This window comes from Condylostylus longicornis, unplaced genomic scaffold (genome assembly GCF_029603195.1).
Source record: "Condylostylus longicornis isolate FDR11 unplaced genomic scaffold, ASM2960319v2 ptg000034l, whole genome shotgun sequence".
Taxonomy (NCBI): Eukaryota; Metazoa; Arthropoda; class Insecta; order Diptera; family Dolichopodidae; genus Condylostylus; species Condylostylus longicornis.
Genome location: NW_026578003.1, coordinates 980,329 through 1,001,103, shown reverse-complemented (window position 1 = coordinate 1,001,103; position 20,775 = coordinate 980,329). Strand labels below are relative to the sequence as shown.

Genomic DNA, 20,775 nt, shown 5'->3' with positions numbered 1-20,775 from the left:
GTATACAGGGTGATTCATTATGACATACATATTCATATTCATTATAACATACATACCATAATTTTACCATATTATGTATAAATATATACATATACAATTGAAAAAAGTTTAAAAAATTGTGTAAAGTTTTGCCACCTTATATGCTAAATAAAAATATTGGACATAAAAAAATATTTAACTTAAGCCTTCTAGTAGTTAATTTAGACACTTTTAAAAATTTACTTTTTTGAATAAATTAGCATTTTTTTTTCTTTTAAAGTTGAGGTTATTAAATGCAGGAGAGAAAAATCGATTCACATAAATTTCACCAATCGAAAAATAGTGAATCAAATTAACAGAAATGGAATGAACGTAGCAATCCATAACTCAGCAAAATACCTATTGGGATGACTTCAGATGTCAAACTAAGGTGGAAAGAGCATATAAAGAAGAAACACATAGAAATAGAAAATAAATATAGAGAAAATTATTGGCTCCTATATTCAATTTCCTTATGGAAGGTATTTAATTTCTGTACGGAAAAACCAAGTTAGCGCAAAGTTTCAAGTTCTAGTGAGTTAAGGTGATTTTTTAGGGTAGGTGTGACACCACTTTCGGAGGAAAAAGGCAGGTAGTGCTGTCCTTCTTTGTCTTTCGGTATTTTTTCATCTATAGCAGAAAAAAAAAATGCAGGAAGTTTTAAATTAACAATATGAATAATTTTAATTTATAACAGTATTATATATTGTGCAATAATATTACATAATATGTAAGTAAATTTTTGTGCTATATATTAGCGATCAGTCATTCTCAAACGGAAGATCGCGACCATAAACATAGTCGGGAAGAGTATAAAAATGATTTAATAAATTTTTTTTTTTTGACTAATTCGATAGAAGTAAAAGCAGATAAATTGGTTAACATGAACAAGAAGCATATGAGCCATTAAGAAATTTGTTATTGAAATCTTAATGTATAAATTTGTTATTAGTATATATTATGTATTGTAATAAATTGAATTTGAACTAGCAAATTTACTTTTAATGTTAAATTAATGTGTACAACACTTGTATAACTTTTTCTTTTAAATAGTATGCATGTACATAAAAAACACTTTTAATGCAAAAATCAAACAAACGGTGGTCACAAAATCACTGACCATTAATCTTTGTCGTCGTCTCCTTCATTTTGAGAAACACTGCCTATATATGACATCATTTTCTTTATTATATAGTTTAATACCAATTGAAAACAAAGTTTAAAAGCAAAAATTAAAAAAAATTGGCATAAGAAATTTTTTTGCACATTCCACAATATTTACAAACCGATTATTCAAAAGGGCTTGTGTCTAATTAACGCGATAATACTGTATATTACGATACCAAATTTAATTAATCACCCTGTATAATTGTACGAAAAAGTAATTGTGTTTGGAAATTGAAAGGTTTAAACGTGGTACCTGTTCTTTTTCATTTAAAATATATCTTGTATAATATTTTTTAAAACCTATATATAAAATTTCGTATACGAGTATCTCTATAGATTTATATAAAAGAAACAAAAAAAAAAAATATAAAAAAAAAAAATATTAAAATAAAAAACTTAAAATAAGATTTCAATCGAACATTAACATGTGACCGCAATAAAACAAAAAATTAAAAAAAAAAAAAAAACTAAAGGAAAATAAAAGGAACAACACAAAAAAAAAACACTACTCTAATGCAATTAAGTTATAAAAGCATAAAAATTTACAAGCCTGAAATAAGTTTTGTTCCTTTTGATTACTTTGTTATTTTGTATATAATATACGATAGTATACGATAAAGTATGGGGCTGCATTTTTAAATTTCATCAAATACCACGCAACATTTCAAATTTATTCGCTTTTATAATAAAAAAATATAAAAAAAAAAATAGCGAAGTTCTTTCAATTTTTATTTCATTTAAGTTTACTAAACTCAAATTTACTCAAATATATGTAGAAAAGAAAACGTACCACATACCAAACATTATACTTAAATATTATACTATATATTCATACATACACATGTACATTTTATCTTATATTTTAATTTTTAATATTAGAAAACCTGAAATTATTACAAGCTAATGTAGAAAAATAATAAAACAAAAAAAAAAACAGCAAAAAAATTCCATATAAAAATTAAATTTTTTTATTATTTTTGTTTTTTTTTTTTTTTAATTTATTAATTTATTACCTTTACATCTGCACGATATATTACATGAGTTTAGAAGAAAAGTTTGTATAATTCCATTAGTTCTATAGTTTAATGCATGGTATTATATCTGCCGCTTATATAATAATGTATTCATGCATTAGAAATAAAAAAATTTAAGAATTCGTTTTTCTTAAAAAATAAAGGAAATTCAAATTTTGAATATCAAAAATGAGAAAAAAATTACCTATACATTAATTCTGAAAATTTATGTGTACCTATGAATATGAATAAAAAAAGGATTAATTTAATATGTAAAAAATAAATTTTTAAATACGCAATATAAATATAATAATTACTTAATTTAAAAAAATAATAAATAATATATGAAGTTATTTGAAAAATTTAGAAAGCAATTAAAAAAATCTGATTAGTTGTTATAAACCGTAAATAGCTACTACACTCTAATATTATACAATAATAATTGTCGGCTTATCCGTTTACTGTTTTCTAATTTTAATAAAACAGTCTAATCGCATATCTCGCTTTTTCATTTCATTCTTTGTTCATTTTTAAATTAGAATTCTTCTTGAGAGCCAATAAATTCAAATTCATATATATATATAACAGCAATTGGCCTTCTTCTCACTTGGTACTCGGTATAAAATAGAGAGATCGAAATGATCACGTCCCTTAAAATAATGTTTAAAAAAATAAGAAAATTAGTTCATTTAGAAACAATTATTACCAAAAATTCATTTATGTTATCCGGAAAATAAATTTTTCATCTTTTTTGTTCCTGTTTTATTTAATATTTAATAAAATATTAAAGCATATAACTACATTTATATATGCATATATAAGCATATTGTATATACATTGCATATTACATGCATAATAACAGTATAATTTGAATTTATAATACTGACATAATGCTTGTCAATAATTTAATTTGTACTCTAATGCTAATCGAATACCAAGTTTACTGTTATTATTTTCTTATATTCAATCCAAACAAATAAATGATCTTGCCAATATTTACAATAGCACCTAAAAAGAAAAAATATTTAAGTTCTCTTTGTTTCACGGTTCACTTAAAGCGTAGTTTTTCTACCACTCATCTCTAAGCTCAATAATTTTTCAAATAATATTAATCGGTTAGAATTAAAATTTTTTAATTTACAAATTACTCGTATACAGAATTTTGTTATTATGTATTTACCTTTATTTGAATTTAAAGCTTTTAGATTTCAAAATTATAAAACTGCGACGAATTTAAATTTAAAATAATGGCAAAATATTTTCAGTACAAGCTAACATAAGTACATTTGTGTGTGCAGTTGAATGAGTATACATATATTGCGTTTTCATAATGTTTTTAACCCTTAACTACATGTAATGATTTTAATGTAAATTAATGCTTTTAACTTTTTATTTATGTGGAACTCAATCCCGAAATTACCAAAAGTATTTTGAAATTTTTAAACAAGTATTAACAAATAATTTTCAAGTTTCAGATTTTTATATAAAAAAAGTACAAACGTTTTATTTTAGTAGTTAAATACGATTCCAAGAATAGATTTCAAGAAATTTGAATTGATTGTGACATGCCCGTCTCTTGAGTTTACCCAAATATTTTAAATCATTCATCAATTTACCTGTTTCATTATTTTCATCAATTCAGCTGTTAATGCTACCAACCTAAAAACAGTTTTTATTGACTTCACAACAACGACTATCAGAAAGGCACATTTGAGGTGACGTGACGAAATAGATTTTTTTATAAAGTCAGTGGCAAGACTAATTGCATATAAGTTCATTTTATAAATGCAATGATACTCACTCAATTTCTTCTTGTCTGATACTTAATAATTTGGATACAGAATCAGTGTCTAGTATTAAAAAATGAAATATCTCAAATTTTAACTTTGCTACTGTAAACCTCAAATTTTAAGCAAATATGGTACTAGCGTTGTCAAAATTATACACCTATGACTATGGTGTATGAAGCAACAATCAAATTGTGCAAATATATGATTTTATACGTAAGCCGTTACAATTGATTTAAGTGTCATCTTCTATATACAAGTTGTGCTGTATTTTTTACCTAAATTTCCAATTTAAAGCAATGCTTATTTTTTCTTACTTGTTTTTTGGAACCTATTCATCAGAATAAAGGATGTAAATTGCATTAAATTTAAATGTGATAAAGCTTATCAACAATGTAATAAAGATATTATGAACATAAACATTTATTGTTGCTTTGTAAAGCACTAAACTTTTAAATTTCAATTTTCTTTTGCTTTGATTTTATCACGTATTTAGCTTTTAAAAAATTAAAGTCTTTACAAACAAAATAAGTAGACAAACTTCTAAACTTATTTAATATTTCAGTATTTTACAAAAAATTTTATAAGAAATAAATAGAAAATCAAAAATTAGTTTTTCTCGCTTTTAATAATTTTTTTTCTTTTTTTATTTTTATTCCTTTTTTTTTTGAGATTTTATTTTACGATAATGTTATGAATGTTCATAATTTTGTATTTCTTATTTTTGTCTAAAATTTTAAATAAAATAAAGATTTAAAAAATTTACAGTTTAGGAAACAGGTTGCTGTTCCTTTAGTTTTTTGATTTCTTTTGTAGCCCAATTAGATAACGATTTTGTGCGAGTAACTTTAGATCGTTTACCTTCAGCAAGCAATTGGTTAATTAACGGATCATCTAATAATGGGTAGAATTTTGGACCAAAGGCAGAGCAAATGTCTCCTACTAATCCAGCTGTAATCGCTATTATTGAATCAGAAATTTCTCCATCTTGTGATATACTTTTAATAAATGTTATAATGTGACCAACATGTCCTGCCATATTAAAAACATCATGATGTGGCGTTATATCAACACCTTTCAAACCTTGTATTATACCAGTATAGGCCTCAAGAACACTTTCACGTAATTCATTAAGGTATTCAACCATATCAAAATCATTTGGATCTACTTGAACTTGTGATGCATGCAATAACATTTGTAATACAACTGACAAATATTTTAAGAAATGAGAACCAATACTTAATGCCATATCTCCGAACGCTGACAAAATTTGTGGTTTAACACTTCTATGCAATTGAGGATTACCTAAATTTTCCAATAGCAAACTCATTATTTCATCGCAATACGGTAAAATTTTTGCTTTCAATCCTCTGCAAATATCTCCTGTTAAACCCACAGCGGCACAGCAAACTTGATATTCTTGATGATTTTTAAGTCCCATAAATAAAAATGGTTTGAAAGCATCCATGTATTTCAAAAACTGTTCTCCAAGTAGATCAACTAAAGTAGAAACAGCAATTAGAGCATCTTCTTGAACACCACCGGCCTTGCCAGAGCTGGAACTAAACATTGTTAATAGTGCAGTCATGATCGCATCCGAAATTTTTGGAGCATCTTGTGAATCAACTTTACGCAAAACAGATTGTAGTGTAGCACACAATAAAGATTGCAGGTCGTTAAATTGATGGCGATCATTGTGGTTTGTAATACGATTTTCCATTTGGAGCACTTGATTTAAACGTTGTAAAATAACCATCGTTGTTTTTTGAACAACGACATAACAATCGTTCGGAGAATTTTTAATCATATCCATCAAGGCTTCATAAGCAGCTGCTCTTAAATTGGCCTGACCACCATCAGGTCTATCAGTCGCTTCTAGTAACTGTGTAATTATAAATTCAAAATAGGGTGATAAGCAATAAGTTTCTGGTGTTTTTTCGTCCATGCTTTCAGCTGCTTCGTAAGCAGCTTCAGATAATCCTATAAACGCCCAGCAGACATTTGCTGCTACACGTGGTTCCGCTTTTAAACCTTTTAAGAAACTTTCTAGTAACGGACCAAGATAAGTTGGATTGATGGCAGCTTCGGGAATTATCTTAAAAAATAAATGAAAAATTAAAATTTAAGGAAACGGTTTTATAAAAGCGAATAAATACTCACATCGCAAATTCTTCCAAAAGTCCATGCTGTTGTATCGCGCACCGTGACATTGTGATCGTGCATTAATTGAATTAATGTCGGCATGGCTTGTTCAACTAAAGGTTTCAATGTTTGTGTCTCCAAACCACCTAAAACAGAACCAAATACCATTACAGCAGCATCACGATATCTCCAGTCAGGCGATTTTATATTTTCTTCAATAAATGGAAATACATGTGGCGCAATATCATCTTCACAGCATGTCGCTAAGAGCATTAAACAAACACTGGCAGCCTTTGCAGGGTTCCAATTATCATCATCCTCCAGATCGTCTTGTTTTGTAAGTTTCTCCATCAAAACTGGTATTAAAAATTGGAGCGCTCCTCTAGCATAATGCTTTGAAACTCTTGCGGGAGTTCTTCCTGCATCTGCTGCTTCCTGTGCCAAAATTTGCAAATCAACTTCTTCGTCGCTGACATTAGACCAAAACTCAATTCCTTGTAGAGCTATTTGATCATTATCTGACTTCATAGCCTCCAGTGTAATTGGGAATAGGGCTTGAGCCATGTATGGTTCCATATACTGATAATAAAGGGATAAAATTTTAACCAAGCACTGTAAGGCCGCTACACAAATCTGAGTATCTGTTGATTGGGTTGCTTCACACACAACTTCCATAATGTAGTTTCTTTCTATTTCCTTGCCAAAATTTGCTTTTGTAAATTCAAGTGAATTTAAGAGAGCTGTAGTTGCAGCCAAACGAACATGGTTACTTGGTTCCTGTTTTCTCATACCGTGAATTATAGCTGTAAGTATTTGATTTGATTGACTTTCTAAGACTCCCGCGTTGATATCTTGACAAATATAACCTGTGATTGATTACACATAAATATTTCGTCCCTTTTTACACTTTATTTTGCTATATTACCTATTGCTTCGAGAGATGCCTCCCTTTCCATTTCGCTAGATACTTCCGATACAACTTTATTAACTAAAGTCGATATTAACTGATTCCAATTTCCAATTGGTAATTCTGCGATTGCAACATATGCAACGCATTGAGCAGCGGAAGAAGGACGAGCATTTTCCGTTCCGAGAGAACCTAATATCTAAACAAAAAAAATTCCTTGTGAATTTAACATACATATATAATTAAGCGCTTTAATTCTTACATTTTTCTTTATATACTCTTTTGTTTCAGCTGGAAAAAGGTGCCATCGCTGTTGGTATTGTTCATTTAAGGAAATTTCTTTGCTTGTCAAATGATTTTTCAACTGCAGACCGGCTGCCATTCGCGCCACTGCAGAATTCCCTGGTGTTGACAATATGTCGGACAAAGCCTTAAGAAATTCTGCAAGATTTGTTTCTGCTGCATGTTCCAAGAATATTTTAGCAGCATTCAACTCATTTTTATCTAAAATTATAATTAAAAACCATTGGTCATCGTTATAATTAATCTTAAAATCCACTCCCAAAATTAACTAATGAAAATTGCAGACACTTGTCAATTCCAAAATGGAGAATAAATTACAATTCTTTTTGCCACTTCCACTTACCTGGTGATATTGTTTTTTCTAAAATTCCAATTAATTGATTCATTTTGTGAAATGTACAAATTTACTTTGCAAAAAGAATTATCCGAAAAAATTAAACTAATATTTTTATTTAACCCGGCTACTCACATGTATGATGTTTAAACTAGAAAGTAATATACGATTATATACGAAACTAATTTGATTTACGAAAATTGCACAAAATACCGAACGAACAAAGGGCGATAGATAGCTAACAATTAACCCAACTAACATATAACTGACTTTTTAAAGAAATTTGGAATCTACACAAAATTACTTTGATTCTAGAAAAATCAGTGTATAGAGTCATCTATTGGCAAATATACACGAATCAATTAGCAATTTTTATATGTTGTCAATATGAAAAACATTGAGTTTCTAATTTCTTTGATTTAAATAGAAACTATGTATTTTCAAAATGACATATACAAAAATAATTTTACAATCATAATTGAGTAACATTTTTCACAACTTTTAAAAAACCGAAAATCAAAACTGTACGCAACGTGGCGCTAATGTTCGTTCAAAACTTTCCTATGGATTTTAAAAGGATATAATTTTGAGGTTTGTGAGAGCCAAAATTTATTGGGTTGTCATTTTAAAGTCAATTGCGTATACAGTACATAACATGCTTTTCCGTAAACGGATTTGTAACTGAAATAATGAAAATGACTGTAAAGTGAACCAAAAAATTTATATCAAATGACAGTTTTGATTTTAAGCGAAAACTACGACCAGATTTAAATCTATAATGGATATATATACCATTTTTTTTTATCAGGAACAGATTTTTACGAGCGTGTATGTGTATACAATCAACTAAAATAGATAAATAATGTAAGTAAAATGGGAAAATTAATCTTTATAAAAATATTTTATCGGTATTTTTATTGGTTGACGGTCACTTCCCACAAAATCAAAATTCAGCTCATTTGGCTTCAATGGACTGAACGATGATTTTGTGAGAAGTGACGGTGAACCACGACATTTCGTACAATTCTCGCTGTCGCAGTGTTGCAGTAATGTTAACACAGCAATACACTTAATTATTATAACTCATATAAATGGTTGACAGTCATTTCCCACAAAATCACCACTCAGTCCTTTGAAGCTAAATCTGTCAATGTCAAAAATAACCGTCTACCAATGTCATTGTCGCAATTCACTTTACAAAAGCCAAAAACAATCTAAAAATATGCATGTACATGATACTAATAATATTAATAATTGAATTAATTTCTCAATTTGTTTTCTTTTAGTTTTTGCATTGTTTGCTTTTCCTTTTTTTTTATGTTTCCTCTGGAATTACAATGTAATGATCGTTTTCCTTGCAATTTTCGTTTTGAGATATTAAAAATGACATTTGACATTCAATTGTCATCAATATTCCGAAATTCTGAGACTGTATTGTTTGGTTGAAGGTCATTTCCAACAAAATCACTACTCAGTCCATTTAAGTCAAATGGGCTGAATTGTGATTTTGTGGGAAGTGACCGTCATCCCATAAAGCAATCCAATTTACTTAGTCATGCATAATAAAAATCAGATAAAAAATATGTACTGACGACCATACTGACGGCTGCTTCCAACAAAATCACCATTCAGCCTATTTGCCTTCAATGGGCTGGATGGTGATTTAGTGAGCAATGACCGTCAATCATTATAAACACCATAGCTGAAATATTTGAAATATATCCATCCCTTAAATAATATTAAAAAAATCTTGCTTACTCAAATAAATAGTTGATAACTCAAATTGAATTGACGCAAGGCGGGTGTGCTGTTATTTTATTTTTACTCGGAATTTTCAAACAAAAAAAAATATAAACAAAATGATATTTTTAAAATAGTTTTTGAATATTTAGTTACAAAAGTTATTTCGAATTATTTAATTTTAGTTTACGTATTTTAATGATTTTTTTTTTTTATAAATTTATGTTGTGTTCAAGTACAATATCTAGTTTGTGTTTAAGATTAGGGCGTCAACCTGCTAAGTTTACATATTAAAATTGTAAAAAGGTAATGTGATTTACTACATTTATACATACCGCGTTTCATTTGTTCTTAAGTTTAAAACTTTCAAAAGTTTTATTCTAACATTTTTTAATAATACTTTTTAGTTTAGTACAAATTTTAAATTCATATTATTATTTTGCCTGCGTTGATCTATTGATTGTATTTTAAAATATGTACTTATTATATACATGTAAATATACATATATGTAATTACTAATTAGCAACAAAATATATTGTGTACATAGTAAAATAATAAATGCACGCTAAACCATGTAAATATTTTCAATGAAAAATTTTTTAGTTTGAAATAATATTGATCCTTAATTAGAATTAGTTTCAAACTAGTTTTCCTAAGCTAATTTCATGCCAAATAATGACTCATGCATATTTTTCGTAATATATTAATGGTTGAGTATATTGTCTACATTGGTAAGTCATTATATGTAACTATAATATAATATATAACCACATATGTATGCACATAATGAAATTGATCCAGCCGTATGAATGAATACAATAAAGAAAATAAAGAATAATGAATAAAACTATTATATTTTTTATACACATTTAATAAACTAATATTGATGTAGTTATTTGTATATATTCCCACATTTCACCCCTAAAACAGCGATTTTATGTATAAGCATTTAGAACTATTGCAATGTAATTCTGTGTATACTCAAAAATCTTTTGTTGCTTAATTAAATCATAATAACAAGTTGTGAACAAAAAAAATTTAAAATTACTTTAAAAGGAATTAATGTGAGAAAGATTTACATTTTAATTTTTAATTTAATGAATTAAATTTAGGCAAAAAAGCTTTTGGGGCACAATAGTCAATAATTATGTTTTTGCAAAAAAGTACATTCTACATATATATTTCTATTGAAATATGTGTCTATATAAATACAGATTATATACCTACATATCTATGTAATACAGAGAAATGTGTTTAAAAATGTATGTAGCATTGTAACCAATTGTGTACACATATTTTTAAATTGTGTGCAATTGAATAATGTCATTTGTGTACTACTTTACTAAGTAAAAGCCAGGTGAAAAAATGTATGTGCGTGCATATCTTCAATGTTAACAATCCTTTTATTAAAATTTACCCTTCTAACAAATCCCCTCATACTGCTTAATAGATTTTCGCATTTACAATGGGTTCGAAAACACTTCAAACGATAAAATACCTACACATACTTTATTTTGTAATTATAGTGTGAATAAAGGTTGGAAACGATTCTGTTTTGCTATAATAGAAAACGTAATTGTTTTCATTTGCTGTCTGTTAATTGTATGAAAACGTTTTTTATGATTCATTCGATTTTTTTTGCATTAAAAGAACAAACAATATCTAAGTTACTAACTAGAGGTACCGTAGAAATGTTCTATTTCTTATATAACATTCATTTTACATTTGTTTTTTGTATCATTGTCTGATTTGAATTAATTAATTTATTTAAAATTTTTATTTTTAGATTTACAATTATCATGGACTATTTAATTTTACGAAATATTATTTTCTTGGCTATTATTTTAAGCGGCATTCAAAACTCTAAGAGTCAAAATGACTTCAATACACCAACGAATCCTTATTTGGGAGGAAATAGAAATGATCAAACAAATACATATTTAACTAATCAAATTTCAAACGTTAATACTAGAAAGTATGATGCAAAAACATCTTATAATAGTAAAAATCAATTTTTAGATGCAATTTCTAAACAAACTACATATTTTGTGGTTGCATCGAAAACTGTTCGACCCGGTTTAATATATCATGTATCTGTTTCAATTTTGTATACTGTTAATCCAGTAACGGTGCATGCTAGTATTTCAAGAAATGGTGTTGAAATAAGTGGAGAATCCAAAGAAATGAAAGAAGGAATTCAGGAAACTTTATCAATGCGTATACCGTCAACTAGCGTTACAGGAAATTATAAATTACGGGTAGAAGGATTATATAATAATGTTTTGGGTGGTATTGCTTTTTTAAATGAGACTAATTTGGATTTTTTGCAAAGATCAATGACCATTTTTATTCAAACTGATAAACCATTATATATGCAAAATGAAATTGTACGATTTCGTATAATACCAATTACAACAGAATTGAAAGGATTTAATAGTGCTATAGATGTGTATATGATCGATCCGAATGGAGTAATTGTAAGACGATGGCTGTCGAGGCAATCAAATATAGGTAGCGTGAGTCTTGATTATCAACTTTCAGATCAACCATCTTATGGTGAATGGACTATTCGTATTATAGCACAAGGACAAATCGAAGAAGGGCGATTTTTGGTTGAAGAATTCTATCAAACACGCTTTGAAGTAAACGTAACAATGCCATCATTTTTCTTCTATAATGATAAATACATTTATGGTAAAATTATGGCAAATTTTACATCAGGTGCACCAGTAAATGGCAATTTAACTTTAAAAGCCACAGTACGTCAAATTGGGTGGTTTGATACAAAAAAAATAAATGAAAGATATCGTTTAGGGCATCATTTCAGCAATTATATCCCACGCAGATATTATGGATATAATTCTGCTGATGCCTATGGTAATCAACAATACGGTAATCAGCAATATGGTAATACATATGGTACACAAAATTATGACAATTACGGTAGCCAAAACTATGATGGTTATGGTAATCAATTTTATCAGACAGGAAATCAGGGAGATAATTACAATCAATTCGGTAATATTAATCCTACAGATACATCATCAGTTAATCCACAGGATCAAGATTATTATTCGAGACAAAATCAATATATGTTTGAAAAATATTTTGAATTCGATGAAAATTGGCCGTTTTGGATTCAAAAACCTTACACTGAAACTTATGACAGATGGACTGGGACCTATAAAAATTCTTTACCTTACCTTAGATTTTTCAATGGAACTTATGAATTTCGATATCCAATGCAAGAAATATTACAGCTATTACCAGATTTTCGTAATGGAGTTGAAATAATGTTCACTGCTACAGTAGGTGAGAAATTTTACGATGAAATAATTTCAGGATATGCAATCACAAGGATCTATAATTCCACAATAAAACTACAATTTTTGGGAGATTCTCCTCAAGTCTTTAAACCTGAAATGCCACACACATGTTATATTGTGGCTGCTTATCACGACGGTAGTCCTTTAAGGACTGATCAACTTTATCGAGGTCAGTTGTCAGTTGCGGGATATGTTGAAGGTTTAGTTGGAGGTAGAAGAGATTTCCCAACTAAAATTTTGAAAATGTCAGAAAACTCTGGAGTTTGGGAATTGTTAATTGATCTCCGATATGATTTAAACATTGAAAATAATAGGAATGGGGAAGATGTATTAACTAATATACAAACATTAAAATTGGAAGCCACTTTCAATGATGGTACAGGGGAATTTGTACGAGCAGAATTAATGCTACTGAGTCATTATTCTCCAAAAAATCGTCACATTAAAATTAATACAAGTACCAAAAATGCCAAAGTTGGAGAATATGCTATTTTTCATGTTCGTACCAACTTTTTCATGGAAACATTTAGTTATCTAGTAATTTCAAAAGGAATAATATTAGTAAGTGGTGAAGAAACTATTACAGAAGGTATCAGGACAATGGCTATTGCATGCAGTTCTGAAATGGCACCAGTCGCTACAATTGTTGTATGGAAAGTTAATCAATATGGTTACGTTGTTGCAGATTCTCTTACTTTCCCTGTGAATGGAATATCCCGTAATAATTTTACTGTTTATATAAATAATCGCAAAGCAAGAACTGGAGAGAAGGTTGAAGTAGCTATATATGGAGATCCAGGTTCTTTTGTTGGTTTATCTGGAATTGATAATGCTTTCTACACTATGCAAGCTGGTAATGAATTGTCGTATGCTGACATAATCAAAAAAATGTCAAATTTTGGAGAAGAAGGAAATGGAACTTATGCTTATACATGGCGTTACCACGAAGGTACACCAGATCGATTGGTTTATTATCCAGCATCCAGTTTTGGAATCGATGCGAATCGAACTTTTGGTTTTAATGGTTTGATTGTATTCACAGATAGCTATGTTCCAAGAAGATACAGCAATTGCGATTTTCAGATAGGTAAATTGATTTGACAATTTTAATATTTTTTAGACGTTACGTTTATTTGTAATTTGTTAATTATTACAGGAACGAAAGAATGTTTATCCGGAAATCGTTGCTATGACGCAAAAAAAGAATGTGACGGCTATTACGATTGTGATGATGGAACAGATGAAATGAATTGTAATTTCTTTAATGAAACTGCTTTAAATGAATATAGAAAATATAGGTTTAATCGCATGCGTCGTCACTATGAAAATGTTTGGTTATGGAAAGATATTAATATTGGTCCGCATGGGCGTTATATTTTCAACATTGATGTACCAGATATTCCAGCTTTATGGATGGTTTCGGCCTTCAGTTTAAGTGGAGGCAAAGGCTTTGGTATGCTTCACGATGCTATAGAATATATTGGTGTCCAACCGTTTTATATAAATTTGGAAATGCCTTCAAAATGTCGACAAGGAGAACAAGTTGGCTTGCGGGTAACCGTTTTCAATTACATGACAACACCAGTAGAGTGTACTGTTGTTTTACATGGTTCACCTGACTACAAATTTATTCATGTAGAAGAAGATGGTATTGTTAGATCATATAATCCAAGAACATCACATGGAGAACATCAATTTTTCATTTACTTGAAATCCCAAGAATCAAGTACTGTGTATATTCCAATTGTGCCGACTAGATTAGGAGAAATCGAGGTAACTGTACATGCTGGAACATTACTTGGCACGGACACATTGTCAAGAAAATTGTTGGTTGAACCAGACGGTTTAACTCAAAACCGTCACCAATCTATTTTGCTAGATTTAAGTAACAGAGCTTACGTTTTGCAATACATGCATGTCAATATTACAGAAACTCCAATAATACCATATCAAGTTGAAAGATATTATGTTTTTGGTTCTAATCGTGCAAGACTATCTGTAGTTGGTGATGTTGTAGGTCCCATATTTCCAACAATGCCAGTTAATTCAACTAGTTTGCTAAATTTACCTATGGAGTCTGCTGAACAAAACATGTATAGTTTTGCAACTAATTTGTACACTATATTATATATGCGCTTAATTAACCAAAGGAATAAAGTATTAGAAAAACACGGATTCCATCATTTAAACATTGGTTTACAAAGACAATTAAGTTATTTACGTCCAGATGGTTCTTTTTCGCTTTTCCGATCTGATTGGAATAATTCTGCCTCTTCAGTATGGTTAACCGCTTATTGTGCAAGAGTCTTCCAGGAAGCTTCCTTTTATGAATGGGAAAACTTTATATTTATCGATCCTTTAATTATTCAGAACAGCATACGATGGATACTGCAACATCAAACGCCTGAAGGCTCGTTCTATGAAGTAACATCGTTCCCAGATCGTAAAATGAACACTTCATATTTTGATTTAAATGAGAACTCGATAAAATTTAAAAACATAACTTTGACAGCACATGTTTTGATAACTCTAGCTTCTTCGAAGGATTTATCTGGGGTAAATTGTTTTAAAACTAATTATTTTTTAAATTACCAAATATTGTTTTTTTAGTCTTTAGGCTCTCAAGTCGCTTTAGCGCAGCAAAGAGCAATTATATACATTGAACGGAATATGGAATATTTAAGTAAATCACAAGAGCCGCATGAATTAGCAATTGTGGCTTATGCACTAATGTTGAGTAGAAGTACTTCAGCTGAACAAGTATTTTCATATTTGGCCAAGCATGCTAGATATTTAGGTAAGAAATTTTTTTATAAATTTTTAATCAAGACTACATTTGTAATGACTCAACGAAATTTAATTATTTTTGTATTTTGTAGGAGAATTTGTTTACTGGGGACGGGAAGAAGTTCCACTTCCTCCAACTAAGCTAGAAAATCAAAAATATTTTTCACTTCCAAGGTTACCTTATGAATTTGATTCCTTAAACATTGAAACTACAGCATACGCCTTGTTAGTTTATGTATCTCGTCGAGAATTTTTCGTAGATCCTATAGCCAGATGGTTGAATGCTCAACGTTTAACTGATGGTGGCTGGGCTTCAACTCAGGTACTTAATATTATTTTATATTTGTGTATTGTTCTTATTTTAAATGTTTATGTTAATTATAGGATTCTGCTATAGCACTAAAAGCTTTGATAGAATATACCGTTCATTCACGTTTAAGAGAAGTTTCATCTTTATCAGTAACGGTTGAAGCAACTTCTTTACCAGGAGAAACCAAAGTTCTTACAATAAATGATGCTAATTTCGGTCGCCCACAATTTATAGACGTAAATTTTAAAGAATTTTTTTGGTATTGAATAATGATGAATTGTTTTTCAATAGATTCCAAATGCATGGGGTACGGTTAGGGTTCAAGCAAAAGGTGCTGGTTATGCTATACTTCAAATGCACGTTCAATATACAGTTGATATAGAACGTTTCCAAACAAAACCACCAGTTCCCGCTTTTAGTTTAGTTAGTCGTGCTATATTCCAGGGTAGAAATCAGTCTCATATTTTATACAAAACTTGCCAGAGGTAAATTTCATGAACAAAAACATAAAATATAAATCAACGAACAGAAGTTTAAATTTACAAAAAAAAATTTTAGTTGGGTGAACGTAAATGAGTCTGATCGTTCTGGTTTGACGGTTTTAGATGTAACTATACCAACTGGTTATTATATACAACAACAAAAATTGGATAAATATGTTCTAAGTAGAAATATAAGAAATTTACAACGTGCAAAATATATTGAAAGCGATAGCAAAGTTCTATTTTATTTCCAATATGTAAGCTTATATAAAATTAATATTTTACTCTTAATAATAAAGTGAAATGTTATTTATTTGAATTAGTTGGATCGTGACGATGTATGTGTTGACTTCACAGTTGAAAGATGGTATCCGGTGGCTAATATGTCACGATACTTACCTATAAGAGTTTATGATTATTATGCACCAGGTAAAATATATTTAAAAATTTTTAAAATGAAGTATTTATTAATTTCAACTTTATTTTTAGAGCGTTTCAACGAAACTATATTCGACTCACTACCTACGTATTTATTAAATATATGTGAAGTATGTGGCAGTTCCCAATGTCCATATTGTACTATATACAATAGTGGATGGACTGTGAGACTGTCTAGTTTTATTTTATTAATTACATTTGTTCGTTTGTTGTTATTTCGATAACTAAAATTAAAATTAAGTTTTAATTAAATTAAAAACAGAAAAACAAAAAATGCATGAGAATAAGACCAATGAAAGAATATTGAGTCAAAATTCAATTTTAAAAGTTAATGAAAATTTGTTTTCTTTTTTATTTGAATTATTATTTTAATGTTATAATTAAAACAAAATTTTTTTAAAGCAATATAAATTACAAAAAGAAACATTTCTATAAAAATTTTTTTATGTTTCAAAACAATAATGTGTCTTACAAAAAAAGTGTCTTATTATGGTCAAACCGTCCATTTAGATTTAAGCAAAACATGTAATAATAAAGTCAAACATTGAAATATATTTTTAATAAGAAATTAAGAATCTCTAAACATAACAAAAAAATATAAAACAAAAGGATTATATAAATTAAACTTTTCATTATAATCACAAAGTTTAATTAATAATTACATAAAAGTTTGATAATTATTTTCCACTCTACACTTACATACATATTCTTATATTTATCTTTTTTAGAATTTGAAATTGCTTTCTATTCAAAATATAATAGAAAACATAAGTTCTTTCGTTAAGATTTACATACTTATATTATAAAAAATTATGTTTAATATTAGAAAATATTAAATGCATTTTAAATTCCGTCCAAAAGAGCTCACAAAATATTTATATTTTGAAAAAAAAAAAAATATATTGACTGTAAGTTTTTTTATATTATAATATTATGTAAACGAAAAAAAAAAATGTTCAAAAACGAGTTTAATAAAGAAAAGAAAAAATTTTTATAATGTCCAAAAACTTTAGTGTTTTTTTAAATTGAATAACTAGAACTAAATAGAATATTGAATAACATTCATTCTTACAGATAACCACTTATATTAATTGGAGAAATAAATTTTTATTGTATACATATCATAAAAATATCATAGGGCTATATAGTTTTCCAAAAAGTTTTTAAAAATAAAGTTTTCTTCAATTCGAAAAAGACACTTGCTTTATTTCTTGTGCAGCGTACGTACTTTATCAAAGGTGGTTTTCTTCTAATTGTATAGCATCTGTGCCGACCTTATGTACAATAGATTCATGTAAGAACTTGGGAGAATGTAGGTTTTTAAATGTAAAAGAAGTAAGTGATAGATTGGTTTGAATTAGTATGCATATGCGTTTTTTACAAACAAAAAACTTGTTTGTATGTACTGTTTTTTGTCATAAAAAATCAAATGAATAAGGAATTTTCTATAAATATTTTATTTCCCTTTAGAGTTTTATATAAATTCAGCGCGCTAACGTGTAATATTTACATCTGTATGTACATAGTTACATTATTACTGTACTATAGTTAGCACATGAAAGGCTTCTTTATTTCATTTTGGTAAAATACCAATAAAAACAATTTTAAAAAGATTTTGATATTATGATTTTTCAATACATAATTATATTTAGAAATTAATTGTAAAATTTTCACCTGTATTGATTGTTAAATCTTAAATATGCAAAGGAACACTGTTTTATTTTTACTAATCTATACGTTATATTGTTACAATTGTTACAATAACACGAAATATGTATCCAAAAAGAAAATAATATTAAGAATTTTTAATACATATGATAAATTTCAACTTGTATGGGGTAATTGTTAAAAACGTATAACTTTTTACGGTTTGAACAGTAAATCTTATAAATCTACTCTTATATATTAAATTGAATGAATTTGTTATAAAAATTTTAAACTGATGTATATACAAATGTTGATTTACTTGATGTATATGAAATGTTAAACTATTCAAATTTAAGATCTTCCTACAGTAATAAATTGTAAACATGATTGCAAAATCTGGCCCATATTTTATTAACAATTTCCCTTGCTTAAGACAGTTTTGTAATCTAACGTTTTCAATTTTAATTTTTAATTATGATTTTCAAATCAATTTTAGCTGATGCCTTTGTGAGTATTAAACGAATTAAATTTTGTAGGGTATTATAAAAGTTGTCATATAATTTGTGGTGGTTTTGAATGGTATTTTTTAAGATCTATTGCAAATATAATGTAGTTATTCAAATTAATTGTTTTTAATGTACAATTTTCTTACCGAATCAAAAAGGTGCAATCGATATTTAGTCTGTGACTGTTTAATAGAATATTATTTAAAAATTAAAATTTAATCATTATTTTTTATTTGTATTTTCTAAATACGATTGAAATTTGTACGATTGAAAATATTATTGAAAGAATGCTAACATTTTCTTCCGTAAATTTTCAAAATTCAAAATCCTTTTCTCTCTAGATGAAATTGGAGGAAATGTTATTAAATCTTTACCAAATAACTTTAGAATTTTTAATTTAGTCCCATAGTTGCTCGTACTAATTAAATTTTTTTCTTTTATAAAATGAAGACATATTACAAATAAAGAGCAAACAGCACACCTTTTTTTTCGCTTTTGTTAAGAATGCCTTTAAGAAAATCATTTTCTTAGTCTTTTCTGTTTTTTTTTTCTTAAGGATATTTTACATACTTGATATATGTATATGTATTTACCTAGGTATCCATATCCATATAACTATATACAGGAATACATTTATTTGATTATTTAGGGAGATTTTCAATTGAAATCATAATTATTATTCTATATTTCGAAAACAGAATTTTCAATTAAATATCGGGGTTTTAAGAGTGTGTAAGAATGTAATTATTAAAAATTTTTGTTAAAAGAAACAGCGAGATTTATAATAAAAGCATACATATGTCATTTTATTAATAATTTGATACGACGGCGCTTAATAAACACACGGTTTTAAATCACCAAATTCTTTTATTTTTTTTATTGCTTGTTTCTTCGATAAAATAATTTAAGTTTTAATAATATGTATGTACTTTTATGTATGTTATGTAAGTATTTATTTTTTAGAAAATATTTTTAAGGTCTTAAATGATATTATGGAGCAACTGTATTTATCAAAACACATTACGCCGGATGCATTACGATATGTTCTTGCCAAAAAAAAAAGAGCGTAATAAAATACAAAAAAAAAAAAAAAAGGACAAAGTGATTAAGTGTGTGATTTTATAAACTGTGAAATTCAAGAAAAAGCAAAATCAAAATAAACTGTACAGAAAAAAAAAATCATATCCGGCTATAGATGGATTTTCAGTAGGGATGTTGAAAAATAAGGGGAAAAAGTTAAAATACAATAAAAGAACATATAAAAAATTCAGTCTCTAAATGAACAAATTGTAGTGCACAATTAAGTGCAAAAAAAAATTTGGATCTACTAGTACTAGTATAATTTGAATCTATTATATACTTACTTAATTTTACAAAATTTGGTAAACAAATTAAAATACGAGTAGGTTTTATCTTAAAATTTTTATGTATATAAAGGTAATAATTGTAATTCTTGGAATAAAATTGAGAAAAGATGTTCTGAAGTATCAAAACTAATGGTAGTGTTCGAAATAATTTGCTGAAATCTCTTGAAATTTTGGTTCCTGAGCAAAAGTCAAGTCACTGTAAGGAAATAACAGACAATAACTGTTAATTCAGTAACAAAAATGCATAATATTCTTAAATGCATATTTATTCTTATTATATTTCTAAGTTATTTATTAAAAATTAATAAATTCACTAATAAAAGTCGATTTCATAATAAAAATTTCTCGTATTCATTTTATATTGCATATGATTACTGTAGAATCTAGATCGTTTAAAAAAATAGCCATATAGGAAAATATGTTTGAAGCAGGATACAACGTTCTTGAATTTTGAACATTATAATGGTAGCTTAAAATTCGAAATCTTTCTTATTATTATG

The 20,775-nt window shown here is 27.8% G+C and overlaps 2 protein-coding genes across 2 annotated transcripts; one reads left to right on the top strand and one right to left on the bottom strand.

Moving 5' to 3' along the window:
- Positions 1-4,594: 4,594 nt before the first annotated feature.
- On the bottom strand, positions 4,595-7,871 carry LOC129608699 (importin subunit beta). Its single transcript, XM_055520364.1, has 5 exons — positions 7,681-7,871; positions 7,297-7,538; positions 7,053-7,233; positions 6,146-6,993; positions 4,595-6,080 (listed from the first exon to the last, which is right to left on the bottom strand). Exons 1-5 carry the CDS (start codon positions 7,721-7,723, stop codon positions 4,755-4,757), a joined length of 2,640 nt encoding a protein of 879 aa, XP_055376339.1. The 5' UTR covers positions 7,724-7,871; the 3' UTR covers positions 4,595-4,754.
- Positions 7,872-9,454: 1,583 nt separating this feature from the next.
- On the top strand, positions 9,455-17,433 carry LOC129608759 (CD109 antigen). Its single transcript, XM_055520456.1, has 10 exons — positions 9,455-9,717; positions 11,199-13,825; positions 13,895-15,294; positions 15,349-15,535; positions 15,618-15,847; positions 15,910-16,071; positions 16,127-16,320; positions 16,394-16,574; positions 16,641-16,746; positions 16,807-17,433. The coding sequence occupies exons 2-10, from the start codon at positions 11,212-11,214 to the stop codon at positions 16,977-16,979; spliced, it is 5,247 nt and encodes a 1,748-aa protein (XP_055376431.1). The 5' UTR covers positions 9,455-9,717; positions 11,199-11,211; the 3' UTR covers positions 16,980-17,433.
- The last annotated feature ends 3,342 nt before the right edge of the window (positions 17,434-20,775 follow it).

What these genes read in the sequence shown, in the direction of transcription:
- LOC129608699 (XM_055520364.1), bottom strand. Translation starts at nt 7,723, where the DNA reads ATGAATCAATTAATTGGAATTTTAGAAAAAACAATATCACCAG. An exon ending in AAGAGTATATAAAGAAAAAT is followed by an intron (nt 7,234 to 7,296) that starts GTAAGAATTAAA and finishes TTTTTTGTTTAG; the next exon opens with ATATTAGGTTCTCTCGGAAC. An exon ending in CTTTTGGAAGAATTTGCGAT is followed by an intron (nt 6,081 to 6,145) that starts GTGAGTATTTAT and finishes TTATTTTTTAAG; the next exon opens with ATAATTCCCGAAGCTGCCAT.
- LOC129608759 (XM_055520456.1), top strand. Translation starts at nt 11,212, where the DNA reads ATGGACTATTTAATTTTACGAAATATTATTTTCTTGGCTATTATTTTA. An exon ending in TTATACAAAACTTGCCAGAG is followed by an intron (nt 16,321 to 16,393) that starts GTAAATTTCATG and finishes AAAAAATTTTAG; the next exon opens with TTGGGTGAACGTAAATGAGT. An exon ending in TTCTATTTTATTTCCAATAT is followed by an intron (nt 16,575 to 16,640) that starts GTAAGCTTATAT and finishes TATTTGAATTAG; the next exon opens with TTGGATCGTGACGATGTATG.